The 14,818-nt window shown below is 39.6% G+C and overlaps 2 protein-coding genes and 1 non-coding gene across 3 annotated transcripts; 1 reads left to right on the top strand and 2 right to left on the bottom strand.

Annotated features, from left to right (window-relative positions):
• Window positions 1-866: 866 nt before the first annotated feature.
• Window positions 867-7,593, bottom strand: mep1a.1 (meprin A, alpha (PABA peptide hydrolase), tandem duplicate 1). The gene is made up of 14 exons (XM_008304307.1): window positions 7,537-7,593; window positions 7,433-7,457; window positions 7,299-7,343; window positions 7,140-7,180; window positions 6,870-6,945; window positions 6,631-6,748; window positions 5,422-5,597; window positions 5,072-5,293; window positions 4,789-4,935; window positions 4,483-4,698; window positions 2,390-2,854; window positions 1,263-1,436; window positions 1,089-1,173; window positions 867-1,005 (listed from the first exon to the last, which is right to left on the bottom strand). Exons 1-13 carry the CDS (start codon window positions 7,591-7,593, stop codon window positions 1,124-1,126), a joined length of 1,812 nt encoding a protein of 603 aa, XP_008302529.1. The 3' UTR covers window positions 867-1,005; window positions 1,089-1,123.
• A 2,271-nt stretch (window positions 7,594-9,864) lies between these two features.
• Window positions 9,865-9,946, top strand: trnas-gcu (transfer RNA serine (anticodon GCU)). The gene has a single exon. It is a non-coding gene; the product is annotated as a tRNA-Ser (tRNA).
• Window positions 9,947-11,204: 1,258 nt separating this feature from the next.
• LOC103374246 (protein FAM177B-like) lies at window positions 11,205-14,079 on the bottom strand. Its single transcript, XM_008304308.1, has 5 exons — window positions 13,836-14,079; window positions 13,489-13,665; window positions 12,114-12,168; window positions 11,898-11,992; window positions 11,205-11,722 (listed from the first exon to the last, which is right to left on the bottom strand). The coding sequence occupies exons 1-5, from the start codon at window positions 13,854-13,856 to the stop codon at window positions 11,519-11,521; spliced, it is 552 nt and encodes a 183-aa protein (XP_008302530.1). The 5' UTR covers window positions 13,857-14,079; the 3' UTR covers window positions 11,205-11,518.
• Window positions 14,080-14,818: the final 739 nt, after the last annotated feature.

Raw genomic sequence — 14,818 nt, forward strand, 5'->3', positions numbered from 1 at the left:
TAGATAATTAACCATGTGAGAAGTTGATGCCCCCATCCTTACTGTAATTTTGTCTAATGAGCTATGATTAGTTTTCAGTTTTTAAACAGTGGAAAACAGCCATCAGTAGACACAAAAAGCAGAGCTGTCTGAACTGCTGAACAAGTGGAAATGATTATTCAGATCTAGATCCTACTTTTCCCACAGTGTCATGGTCTTCTTGCTTTAACCTGATCACACTGAGATTTTTGCTAACGTGTCTCATTTCCTTGCGTTTTAGCCGGTAAGGATGTAAGAGACACATATGAAGAGGACAGAGGAGAATCTATCATGTGCAATGTGCAATTCTGTTTGGGAAAAATGACCACAAATATGCATAGGCTTTTGATATTTCATCAAAATCACTTTATTTTGCATGTTTCATTCAAAATGTCTGCAGAAGCACAAGATTCTGTTAATACAAAAATAATACTAGTTTCTTTGTTTGAACTTTAAGGAAGACATGATTCAAGAAGACACGTATGGAAACAAATTATAGAATGTAAGAGGAAAACAAAGAATACTTGATCTCTAAAATAGAATCGGCACGACACATTCAGCATGGTGAAATATCTTTGTACAGTTGATGTGCAAATTGTGAAGTTCTCTCTACTTATAGCAATGGTTGCGTTGTTTCCATAGAGATGCTGGACTCTATATTGCAGCGTACAATGAGCCTGAAGTGAGTAAAAATGTCACAGAAACAAAAAAACGCCCTAAAACTATTTAGAGTTCAGAGGGTTCATGAATAAACAAAAAACACTTGGAATTACACAAACACTGACTTGTTCATCAATAGCTTTAATTTCAACATTTTAATAGCAAAGCCCTTCAAATATGCACAAATATATTTTAACTTTTATGTACACAATTTTTACCAAACATCACTCTACATTTTGTATATTTTATGTATAATTGTGATTCCGCCGTAATCTCCCATCCTGTCGTCATCTTCACAGGTTTTTCTTGTCATCCCAGCTGCGTATGCTGCATTTTAAATGAGAAGACATTTCACAGAATTGTTCGACATACTCTTCACAGGCTAAATGTGTAAGTGTGTAACGTCTTACCTACGATTCATCGCTGTACAAAATCTTGCATGACCTTATTTCACTGGCTTAATGGGAACTTCTGTTTTGATGAGTGATGCTATATCTGTGGACAAAGAAACAGGCACTTGTCATGTCCGCTTTGAACATCACTCTGCGAACTCACATTTTTATACACAAGTATCGAACACCAACCTTCAAAGTCAATGAAGATGATGAGGTCATCGTTCTTGAGGTAATTGCGCCGCCTGAGGTCGAAGTGCTTGACGAAGTTCCTCCAGCCCCACGTTGGGCCTCTGTAGCATTTACATGAGGGGTCATACGTCCCCACCTTGGAGGGATGGTCCCACATATATTTTCCATCTGGTGCTAGAAGAAACGAAAGGCAATATTCACCAGGAAAGATGGGATCACACCAGTTGAAAGACTTAACAACCACTAGAGATTGGAAGTAGACGATAAAGCTAACTTGGCCCTGTCCAAAGAAAGCTAGTTAAGGATAACTGGTCCTGTAAAGACATTTAATTAGCGAATAACTGAAAATACTTCAAAATGCAACTTGTCAGTTTTAAAATATCTGTGTGTGTACGCTAATTATGAAGTTGGCAATTAGCTTAGCATAGCATAAAGACTAGAAGCAGTGGGTAACGCTAACTTGGAACTTATCTGAACTTAGGTTAACAGGAAACTCACAATACTATGAACTACAACTTTTTATTTTCAGCATTTCTGTGTGTGTATATGGTATTTATGAGGGTAAAACCAGCAATTAGCTCAGTTTAGCTTAGTATAGAGACTGGACACAGAGGGGAGTTAGCATTGTCCTGTCCAAAGTGAGTAGGTTAAGTACAGCCTCATAAGTCGACTCATAAGTAGACTCTTGAGGTTGCGTTCACACAGAATGCAAGGTAAACATTACAACTGCAAATAAAGTCAGCAGATGACAAAAATGGGCAAAATTCAACCAATTTGTGCTGGTCAGGTACTCAAGGTAGCAATGGTGGTAAAACTGGTTCAGGATCTCAAGACTGCATTATAAGTATCTGATAAGTGGTGTCATAGAGTCCCTCCTTGTATTTAGAGGAAGGGGTTGCATTTGTGTTGCCCCAAACAGAAAAGAAGTCCAGTTGCCTTCTACCGAATCACTGAGGACTGCTCACCCCAATGTTTCATCTAATTCATTAATATTAAGAGACTGTCTATGAAGTTTGTTGAGACAAATAAACACAGAAAAGCACAAATGGTCAAACTGATGTTCATGTGGTGTGTCATCATAGCACTCTGCTCTTGTTGTCATTCCTAAGCCCATAAAAAACACTTACTTGTCGCCAAGTTGGTAGTGAGACTGCGAGCGGTGGACATCCTCAGCTTGATGTCTGGGTCTTGGTCCATCACCACCAAGGTGGCCTGTCTGTTTACCGCTGGCCACTGCATCACCACGTCATTCTCCCCACTGATCAGGTGGAAGTACAGCCCAGTGTAGTTGCCAGTGTAGTCAGTGTAAGTTGACAAAGGCATGACACGGACGCCGTAACCGTAGCCTTCAGGGCTGTAGAAACGTGGGCTGTCGATATATGTAGAGGTGTCGGCCGTTTCCATGATCTTGGAGAAGTTCTGGATCGTCCACACGGCGTTGGGGCAGCGCGTCTCAGTCAGGCTGATGTCGTCGATGTAGATACCACCAGTAGATGAAGTGGGGTCACCGCGCACGGCTTGGAAAGCATAGCGGAATTTCACTCCTACTTCTATTGGGACGTGGGCGATTTTCCAGGTGTGGTCAGAATCCGCTAGGTAACAAAAAGGGACATGGTGGCAAATGTGTGAACAAAATTATTTTTATATTGAAGTAATATGTTGTATAGTTTAAGGTACCGTTTGATATCTTAAGAAACATTGTGCTTGGCTTCTTGACAAGAGTTAGATAAGAAGATCAGTACCATTTATATCGCTCTATAAAGCATGAATCTAGAGTCAGCAGGTTAGTTGCTGAGCCTAGCATGTAGTCTGGAAGGTGGGGGAAGCTGGCTTGGCCCTTGTCCAAAGTTATTTAGATAAGGCTAACTGGCCCTGAAAAGAGATTGTTACCTTAAGTAACTCACAGTACCATAAACCTCACATTTTCATGTTTACATTTTTGTACATGTCTGCTAACTATGAAGGTGTAGCAGCCAATGAACTTAGTTTAGCATAGCATAGAGATTAGAAGCAGAGGATAATGCTGACATTTCATCAATAAGAAACTCACAATATTATGAAGTACAACTTGACATTTTTGTTTGTGTATGCTAGATATAAATTCTGATTAACTTAGTTCATAATGACGTTTGAGCCAGCAATTGCCTTAGCTTAGCATAAAGACCTGAAGTAGAAGATGATGTTGAGAGTAGAGGATGATGGCCCTGTCTGAAGCGAGGTAACATTAAGTTGCGCTACAAATAAACTTTTACAGAATATAACTCACAATCACCACAACTTGTCATTTTTAGCATTATATGTGTGTATGCTAATTAAAAAGTCAGAGCCAGCATTTACCCTAGCTTAGCATAAATAATAGACGCAGAGGGTAAAGCTTGCTTGGTCCTGTCCCTCAGGTATTTTGATAAGGTTAACTGCCACTAAAAATTTAATTTTACAGTACGAAAGTCACACTAGGAATGTCAAGATAGCAACTCACAATTCGATACAACTACAACTTGTCGTTTTAAAACTATTTTGCGTGTATGCTAATTATGAATCTAGAGCATGCGATTAGCTTAGCTTAGTATAAAAACCAGAAGCCTACTTAGTGAGCTTGCCCAACATGATTTAGGTGAGGGTTTAAAAATGTATTTTACAAAAGTAACTTAAAATACTACGAACTACAATTTGTCATTTTTACATATTTGTGTGCTAATTATGAAGCTAGATCCAGCAATTAGCCTCCTTAGTATAAAGCCAGGAAACAGGGGGAATCACTGGTCTGTCCTGACTCAGTGGTACAAAAAAATGTTGTAAAAATCCATCAACCAGCACCTTAAGAGTTTGCTGATTAACACATTGTATATCATTTTAAAAAAGGCAAAAGTAAAAAAATAAAATAAAATAAACATGTAGTTGATTGGAAGACTGGACCACACAAGCCAATTGCCTGTTAGCTTCATATTTAATCTACAAACAAAAGATCTAAATGTTTTCTGTTGTAAGGGCTACCTGTTTTCCACTGTTCCAAACCTTTCACCGCTGTCTTTGTGTAAAAAAAAGGGTTATATCTGTCTCGCTTGTCTTAAAACAACTAGATTTGAATATCCTTAACTTGCTGAGCTGCTATTTGCATTGTTGCAGAGCTGTTTGTTCAGGCATTTGCTGGAAGTTTCTTGGAACACTCCAGGTAGCTGCTGTGAAATATGTAGAGTCTATAAATATGCCCACTTCATACCATAGAATGTGTGTATCTTCTTCATTTTGCGAACAGTGCCTGTGCCGTCATCCATCTTGATCCATATCACCAGCCTGTCCTTGGGGCTTCCCGTCATTTTGTAGAAGAACTGCAGACACTTGATCTCTCTCTTGGGGTAGAGGGTTCGGGATTCCAGCAGAGCAGACTCCTGAGGACTCCCACTCATGGTGTTGAAGTGCATGAAGTACCCAGCATCTAAAATTCAATCAAAACAAGACCATGTTTTAATTATACAAATTATACTAATGCAACATTTTTCATGCTGCCTGACTGTCAACATCTGACCTCTGCATCGCCCCAGGAGTGTGTGATCCTCTGAATCCACAGTAGATTTGGTGTGGATCCAGTCAGCATCATCGGTGGAGGCCTGAATCATCCCGCAGATACTTGCGTACTCAAAGGCACACTGGTCCAGCAGGGTGAGTGGTCCAGCTGGGGTGGAGGGTGAAAGAGGATTTGGAGGTTTAGCAGATGATTCTATACACTGAATCCCACTTCCTGATTTCTGTCTAATAGCATTGTATTCTGTAGCTGTCAGTGAATAAGTTAATTTGCTCTGATAACATACAGCAGTTGTACATGCGGTTGAGCCTAAGGACATCCATCTCGCTGAAGTCGAGGTACTGGCCAATGATGTTGTAGAACTCTGGGATTTTGGTGGTGATAGTGGGGATGGATTCGTTCTTATTGAAGGAGAAGGGTCTGTAATGCATGACAGACTCGTAGTCGTACGCCGTGTTTTGATCGGTGATGAAGTCGTCATTGTATTTGTTGAAGTTGTGCTGAAGTCCTGCAGGGAATTTGGTATTCGTTTAGTTACTTCTTACATCAAAATGCCACAATAAGTGGTAAAAAAACATGCAGTAAGTTGTCCTTTCTGTATTTGTCTTAAGTTTATTACTCCTAATAATCACATACCTGATTCAACTTGGTCTAGCCAGATATCAACATAGTCATCTCTGTCTGTGCGTGACTGTTCGTGGTAGAATCCCAGAGCGTGGAGTAACTCGTGTTCAATCACTGCCTTGTGGTCACAGCCTGACCCCAAAGACAGGATCTGACCTTCCTGCTGGTCGCCAACGCTGGAGAAACACCTAAAATGGTAGAAGTTGAGAAAAGAATATTCAGTCTTTTTTTTTTTTTTTACCTTAACATGTCCTTATGGTGCTGGAAGACACATCATGAGTCAATAAGCTGTCAACCACAGTCTGAATATTTTGACAACCAGGGGTTCATACAGTATGTAACGAACCACTTCAGCAACCTGTAGGGTGGAGCTTTGCGCATCTTTATTCTTCTTCAGAACTGGTTTCTGGTTTCCATATTACAACTTGCCATCGTACAATAGGTCTACAGTGTTGTAGAGATGTAGATGAGCTGGTGTGCTCGAGCTGCAGCAAGTAGCAGAGGAGTAGGTGGAGACAGATGTGGCGCTTTAGAGATGAGCACATTCTAAAGGAAGCAAAACTGTTGAGTCTAAGAAATTTTTAGGCAGAAGGGGATTATTTTTGTGGGGGGAAAAACTTCTAAATGTGTAATTGTGAAACACAGGTATACATTTTTAGGGGTTAAATTAATGGCAGGAGAAGGGCTTTTCATTTGTGATCCAGAATGCAAAGTGTTTAAATGTCAAATGCACACTTCGGTGCGTCTTTCAAACTCCATGGACTAACTGTAAAGCAAGATGAATTCAAAGTCTCTCAAGCCCACAGTTAGCTTGGGCCAGGGGTTATTTTCTCAAACCTTACATAGCTCCTTTAATTATCGAACTCTTTTCAAGTAGCACTGACTCGTGAGGAGTAAACTGATCTTCATGTGTATAATAGTTGGTGGATTGCAACTTTAGGGCTACTTAAAGGCCAGAAGAAGAGCTGCATCCAAACATTATTCAAAAAAGTAGTTAACACAACAATTAGCTGACTCTTCTGCTATACAGTGCATACTGCAAGACTTAAAGGTAAAATTTAAGACTGTGTAGCTTTAATTTGAATGCATTTTTAAGGATAAGTTAAATGAACAAAGGGTTCAGGTGAATTTACTTCACACTGTAATACTGCAAACTGTCTTCAGAGACCATTAATGGCCTATTTTGCAAATGCAGTAAACACATGAAAGCAACTGCCGTACCCTCCTCTCTTTTCGAACTTGATGAAGGTCTTCTCTCCCTCATAAGGCTTGAAGTCGACACAAGACTTGAGCCGGTACATTTCAAACGCCTGATGGACGCAGCCTTTGGCATTCAGATCTGAGGGAAGGGAGCAATTTTTCAAAGAGTCACAGGTATTTATTTTCAGAAAAACAGGGGACACAAGCTGGTTTACAGTTGATATAATGTTAAGCTAGTACTGCATATTGAAGAAACTCACCCAGATCATCACCCAGAATGTAGGGGATTGGAAATTTCCATCTGTATGTTTTATCAATCAGCGCATTTCTTCCCTCCTGCAGCATAAAGGAGGTTTTTAGAAAGTGAATGAGGTGAGATAATAAATCTAATCAAGATCATTAGAAGTGCGCACACAATAAAACACGTCTTCTTATCTAACATAGATATTGCACTGTACTAAAGGACCGAACAACAAACAAGACCGCCAATAAAACAATTAAACAAAAAACGATTAGCAGTCACAACTTACAGGGAGTAAGATGTCTCCCTCGATGAGGTTGGCATCTGAACCTGCAGCACAAGCAATTTCAATCAGTCAATAAATACGTAGTATTTTACATAATATTTCAGTCAAAACAGCATCAGTGTTTTTGGTGTGTACGTTATGAAGCGATGAACTGTATCTCACCTGGGTTTAGAATCGGATTCTCATCTTCACCATTCTCATACACCTCTGCAACACACACACACACACACAGCTCACAGTCTGTCACATGTCTAACAATGTTAACAAATTGCATGAAAAATCATTTTTTAACATACCGTGTACTTCAAGGGAAACTGGGATCTGCATCAAATAAAACCAGCGTAAGTCACCATGCACTTAATGTTCATAATCCCACCATGACTAATAAACACATACTTACAGCGTGTGAGGTGGCCAAAACCACGAGTCCAAACAGCAGCAGCGCTTTCTCCATCATCGTGCCGAGTGTCAGCTGGTGAATGCTGCTGGTTAGGTTTAAATGTGCAAGCTGATGGGATACGACCTTTAGAACTGGATGAAGTTTATGTTGGCTATAAAGAGTAACCCAAGGACTTTGACTCAGAGCTGTTACTGATTTGTGGGTGTTTTTTGCATGCACGTTGTTGTCTGCACTTTTTAACACCACCTTTGTCAGTTATCTGACTTTTATCTAGTTGTAGCATCTGATAGCACACTTAAATCAACTGCAATTCAGCAACACAATCACAATTACCAAAAGCACAAAAGGTCAAAAGTATCTTTCTGTATAGAGTCTGTCCTCGTTTTTACTTAGGTTTTCTCCATGTGTTTCAATTTAGCACATTAATTGGAGGCAGTAAGCTAAACAAAATGTCTGTGGGACTTTAATATTTCTGACATATCTTCTCTTATGTGAAAGTAAAGAAGTCTGATCCTCGTTATTCAATTCAACCACTAGAGGGCAGCAGATACTCAGTTTCCGTAAACCTCTACCTGATGTGTGCACAGCAGCAGATGCATTTTGCACATGAAGTAAGATGAACAGCTATTACAGATCAGGAGCTACAGGGTTTGTGGTTTCAGATTCTTATTTTACCAAAAAGGAATATTTTTCTTTAACACCTCTTCACACAGCAAATAGTGCTGTTAAGAAGAGTCAATACATGTGAATAGAGTAAAATTCTTAACTAATGCTAACACGAAATTTTTCTAGCTGATTACTTGATTACTCAATAATTTTCTTGCATTACTAGTTTTCTGAAACTGTATTTCCTAAATGTGCCAATGAGGTGTTTCTGTCAAAATACATGTTTGTTTTCAATCCAGAGTCATAGGAGTCAATGGAAACTGGAAAATGCTCTAATTTGCATAATTTCCTGAACAGAAATCCAAACATTAGGGGGAATTTTTTTTATTTATTTCATTATGTTGGCATTTTACTGTCAATAGTTTCACAGAGAGGATTCCTGATGCCTCTTTTTATCTGTCAACAGTCAGAGGAAATCTATTTTTGAGTTTTTAGGAATGTTTAATAAATCAGGCTATGAATAATATACGAACAAACTCCTCCGTAAAAGCCTTGAAAATATAAATAGGAATAAAACTGGAAGGTTTAGTGTATATAAGGGCTACTGAAATGGAGATTTATGCTTCAGAGCAAAAGAAGATAAACACATTTTTTGTTTTAAAAGTGATTTTAGGATCCTTCTATTGGTTTTATTTATCGGATTTGATCTTTTTTCTATGAACCTTCTACACAGTCTTTCTACTAGTCTAAAAAAAAGGCGTTATGAAAGCAAATGATCCTAAAAATCTGTCTCGATCTTGCAGTTGTTAGTTGTACACAGTAAAATGAAAACATGAAAGAAGTAAAGGAGGTTGTGTGTAAATATATTAAAATAAATACATTAACATTGATCTGAATATGTGCCACCTGCATATTTAAAGAGGTTAAATGTTCCTTCTCCAAACAAAAAGACATAGAAGAGAACATTAGAAAACACAATGCTTCGTATGTGTGTGTGTTGACTCAGTAGAATTAAGATTACATGAGAAAATCTGATTTACAGGAGAATATTTGAACGCAATTCAAAATGCCTGAGAGAATTAATGAAAATCCAATGGATACGTCAGCAGGTGCCTGAATGTTGCGTTTATTTACATAAAGACATTTCCACCATAAACTGTGCAGAAAGGCACAAGTTGGTGCGTAAACCTGCACCAGAATGCAGGAAATGATGCTCCAGACGCCTCAGCACGATATGTGCACATGATTTTCACTCAGCCTGTGTCACGTATACAAAAAGGCTAAACCAGTTAGCAGCGAAGGAGTGCAGCTAACTGTTAGCTCGTCAACACGTCGTGGCTAAAGTTAGTTCAACAAGTTGTAGCTACTTTTCGGCGTCCACCTTGTCTACTCAGACATCACTAATGTCTTGAACTTGGTTGAAAGCAAATGCTGGCGAGTAACTCTTATCCACACAACACGTTGTATATGTTTATGTAGTTGGAGCTAACGTCAACTTGGCATTTTAGCACATTAGCATGTTTACTAGCACGGTTGCTAACGTCAGCAAGCTAGCTACGTTCCTGCTGGAGCTAGGCTAGCATGCTAAAAAGAGAGGCTGTTTAGAATGTGTTGTCAAAGTTCAGTCGAATATCGCTCTGTGATAGTGAGAAAACTCATGCAGTACGACTATAAGGCGTGGTTTTATTAAAATACGTTGAGCTGTGAGGTAATGCTAACGTCGACGAGGTGGCCGAGTGGTTAAGGCGATGGACTGCTAATCCATTGTGCTCTGCACGCGTGGGTTCGAATCCCATCCTCGTCGCAATGTTTTCAGCTTTTTTTCTCCTTACCTAAACAGCTGAGCTTATCCTATTGAACAGGGAAATATGTTGACTGTTTCTCACTGTTGTAAGTATTTAATGCCTCACTTTATTTTAATCCCGCCTTTAGATGTAAATACCAAACAACAACATGCTGCGTTAGCTTTTCAAGGCAGCTTTTACCATCATTCATGGCGTAGATTTTAACTTTGAGGTGGCCACAATAGGCAGGAATCTTGAAGGGACTCTCTCAGGAAACCGTGAGTATTAAACGCTTGAATTGCTGCATGTTGTGATGTTTTCTGCAAGAATTTGTGGCTTTTCTGCATCAGTTCATGATGGAAATTTCATCAGTACTGTGCAGTTTCAAGATGCTCATCCATGGCATTGACTGCTTATTTCTTTCAGGATATGTCTCCAAGCATATTGAAAACACCACATGGACGTGTTAATAAAGTAAAAACTTGATTGGTTTTCATTTTTTTAGCCTTGACCACTGAAATTCCTGCTAATGGAGAATTTTAATGCACCAATTTGTGAGTTTTCTGTGATAATATATAAAGAAAGTTTCTTTTTTATGTAAAAGAAAAAATAAAATTCAGGCACCAGGAGACAATTCAAAACATAATGGAATGAAAATGCAGTTTCTATGCACAAACTTGTAATTTTTCTGCATCAATTTATGATGGAAATGTCATCAACACACTGCAGGTTGAAGGTGGAAATGCTCAGCCATTGCATTGACTGCCTATTTCTGTTGTGATATGTTGTCTAGCATGTAAAATACACCGTGTCAACAAGGTCGACATGTGGATTTTCACAGGGGACGAGCTTTAAGTCATGGTCTAGGTAGAGCTTGAACATTGGAAACAGGAAACTTTCAACACTGAACCCTTGAACTTCTGCATCTGATGACTTTTTTTGCACCAATTAGTGATTTTTCTGTTTGTCACCATTCAATTTAAGTATACAATATACACAATATAACACAGTGAGGCTCACAGGCATTTATTCTCCTGTCGATTAACTTCTGTTATTTCATTGTTATCCCTGATGAATCATCACACATATAGGCAGGCTGTCCTCTTTTTAATCTTTTGCTTGGAGAAGAAATGTGTCTGTGGCACCGCTTCGCATCATTATTAAGTAAGTATTTGAAATTCATTTATAACTTCCTGGAATTTAATAGCTAATTTTCAAACCTTTCTGCACAACATGTCTGTGTTTGATGTGCTGAAGAAATAGACATATGAGTCAACGTTACAGTGTTTTTTAAATGTGAAAAGCTTTTGTAGTTTCATGTTTTTATTGGTGGGTACAAGTGCACATGTTCCCTTGAAATTTGCACCTATACATTCATTACTGGGTATTTATTTGGGGAATTACATAAACAAAACTGCACCCTTGCAAGAACCTCTACACCAGCCACCACATCAGTGAATCTTTATCATATTTTTGTCCTCTCATAGTTTTGTTGTAACGGTGCCAGGCTTTACAGACTGCCTCCACTATGCCATTTTGTGAGCTGCGTACAGTATTTCACAGTGCTTTTGCTGTCCTTGTTTTGTGTAGTTTTACTCCAGGTAATCCTCATCTGCTTGATAGCCTCTGTTGTGACATCCCTTTTTTCTGTCCACATGTTTCTCGTCACAGCTCTCCTGGGGATCAGCGGGGCAGCTTTCATCTCCGGTGGCTCCATAACGACTCCCATCCAGTCCAGGAGAGAGATGGATCGACTCTGCCTGTTCCTCCCTGAGGCTATCTCGACTGATCTGTGTCTGTGAATGTGACGGAGGAAATACAGACAGTGAAATACAAGGAGCACCTGCATGTGTTTTGGTGAACAACTAGGCAGTTTTATCCCCTTTACAACCTAAAAAAAAACACACAGAAGATGATATAGTAGGGGCTCATTTTAACAGTCTGTTGGTCTGTTCTTCAACATGACGTTACCTTCTGATCACGATGATACTCATCTATGGCGTACTGGTATTTGGCTGCATTAAGTCCAAGTGCACCAGCAAGTCTCTCTCCAAGGAAATCACAAGCTAGTTTTGGAAACAAAAGAAAAGGATGTGGAAGCTCAGTGACACTTTCTTATGTAGCTAAAAATAGGCCTTGTTCTTTTTTTAGTTGGCTTCACATACGTTGGTGTGTGACTTTACGTACCCAGTAGTGAAATCCTCCCAACTAGAATGGCCACATTCTTGAATGAGAACTTAGTCTGCGGAGAAAAAAAAGACATGACCTGACAGCACCTTAAAGAGCAACATGCACATGAACTATTTCAGTACATTTTAAAGTAATAATTGTTGGAAATAGTTGTTTGAAAGGTTGTTGCACAATTTTGTGTGTTTTAGGAGACAGAAAGGCAGAAATCAAATGAGCACATCTCGTAAAACCTTGTGTTTGGTCTTTTTTGCTAATGCCACCATTTTTAATGAACTACTGAGTTTGAGACATCGAGTCCACACTTGTCCTGACATTGGTGCTGCGTTCAGGCCTGGGTGCATTTTATGCAGATGAGAAATCATGACTTTAATGCTGCATCTGTAACAAAAAAACGTGGTGGTGTTCAACACTGCAGGTCAAAAAGGTTTATATCATCGGAACGAGGAGACGCTGAGCTTTCATTTGATGTGTATATTGTCGGGAAACTTGATTGTGGAGCGAGCACATATGGCTGTGATTTTTTTGGAAAGTGGTCACGTCACGCGGGATGTAGGAACGGTAAAGGGGTTTTAAGCTCATCAGACATTTGAGAGTTTTCCCAATGTTAATATGCCAAAAACAAGAAAGGAAAGGAAAAAAGAAAACATAATGATTGTTCACGAGTCCCAAAACATGAGTCCAAGTCAAGTCTGAAGTCTCTCTGTGTGCGACTTAAGTGGGACTCAAGTCCGAGTCGCAAACTCGAGTCCCCGTCTCTGAGACAGGAGCAAGAGTCACTGATCGGTCAGAGATTCAGCTCAACAGAAACACAAACTGTACACTGTACGTCCTCGTTTATGTTTGCAAACTTCTAAATTAGTTGCCTCTCTTGTACTTCTCTCTCTCTCATGTGGCACCATAAAACATAGAGTCAGGTTATGTTAGACAAGCAGGATATGATCAATAACAGCTGATCCTCAAACTTGAGTTTCTTCGATGGATCCTCCAGGATTGAACAGCCATCCCTGATGTGTGACAGCAAACTTTACAGGACACACTACAATTTAATTTCTTGCTGATGGCTGTTGTATCTTCAAGTTTTCAAGTTTATAAAGCTGTGGTCCTTCATATGCATATATATTTACATTTTTTGACCTCCTTAGTGTCAAAACTACTCTTTGGATCCACATTTCTTGCATAAAACTGGTCCTAGCTCGGCTGCTTTCTCTTTTGTGACATAATGACCAAGTTATTGTACAGAAACTACTCTGTTATTGTTGTGCACATATAGACTTTGTTTTTTTAAATCTTGCTGCTGCGTCACTCTCCTACACAGTAATTCTCAGTGGTCGCCCACCTGCAAGTTGCACTATCACATTTAGCAGATTCCCACCCTCTGTGCAGGTTCTTTGAAGGGAACACTGTTGGACAGCTGCTGCTCCTCCTCCTCTTCTTCCTCCTCCTCGCTGTCTTCTAACTCCAGAGTTTCACCGCTGGAGAAGTGGATGACCTTCTTCTGTTTGGACAAGGCAGGACCACCACACTCGACTTCACAGGTGGCCGCTGAGGTCTGACAGGTTAAAGTACAATTACACACCAACTTTACAGCACTTTATCTAATGCATGTGCAGAACGTAGTGTTTTTTCTGTATAAAATAGTCACAAGCAGCTGCAAAAAGTTCACTTACTGAAGCCAGACTAAGCTAGTAGCTCTGTTTGCTTAATTATTACAACACTTACTTCCTGGTGGCTGTTCTGCATTCTTCAGGTAATATAAGTCTTTGTTTAGTGCTCCAGTGTAAAAGTGTAGATTCTTTCTGTCATGTCACAGCAGTACCGTAGGCTCATCCACGCTGACTCAGCTTTGTGGAGAAAAACAACTACAGGATACAGGATCAGTCCTGAAACCTGAGACAGCAAATACAGCAGTGCAAACCTTATCAGAGGGAAGTAGTTAAGAGGGCTGTCGCTGTTGTGGAGTCACTTTCATTCTTGTGCTGGAGGGGCAGGACTTGGGCGGTAGTGAAGAGGTGCAGAATGTGAAACTTTAGTGCCAATTCAAGCTGTATTAAGCTGAATGTTTCCAGTTTTCAACTTGTATTTGTCCTTCAAAGTCAGAAAATATGCATAGGTTAATATTCTACCTGTCTGCTTGTTGACCAACTTAATTAGTTTTCCTTTGATGTTCGTCAACGGATGATACTACAGTTATTTTAATTATGCTCCAGAAGGGCAACACCACCAGCTCAAACGAGGTGTGGACCACAAATACCAACTTTAGTTCCCATAAAAGAAAATATTTGATGTTCCACAATGAGATATTTTGAGGTTTCTCTGCCAAGCAGAAAAAGAGGACATCAGTGTCGTTTTCATGCAGTTAAACCAAGTCAACTGTTTTGTATATGTATTTAGTTTCGGTCACACATGAGCATCCATCCGTTAACAGTTTATTTATTGTCACATTAAGTATGTGCCGTAACATGCAAAGTTAACTATAGTCGCTTTATCCTGTTGAGTCTCTGGAGCCTTAAAAGAGGTTCACAGCATCAAATTCAGCAAGTTTGAAGTAAAACGGATAAAAAATTTGTCAAGAAAAGCAAAAAAGAAACAAAGACCTATAGGAGTTTAGTCCAACTAGTTTGGGGACGTGTTTAAAATCACAATAGATAAATTAAAGCCGCAAGCGGCGATGGACGGGTCCTCGCCCTACGCTTGTCGGCCTT

This window comes from Stegastes partitus, unplaced genomic scaffold (assembly GCF_000690725.1).
Source record: "Stegastes partitus isolate 25-593 unplaced genomic scaffold, Stegastes_partitus-1.0.2 Scaffold2185, whole genome shotgun sequence".
Lineage (NCBI taxonomy): Eukaryota > Metazoa > Chordata > Actinopteri > Pomacentridae > Stegastes > Stegastes partitus.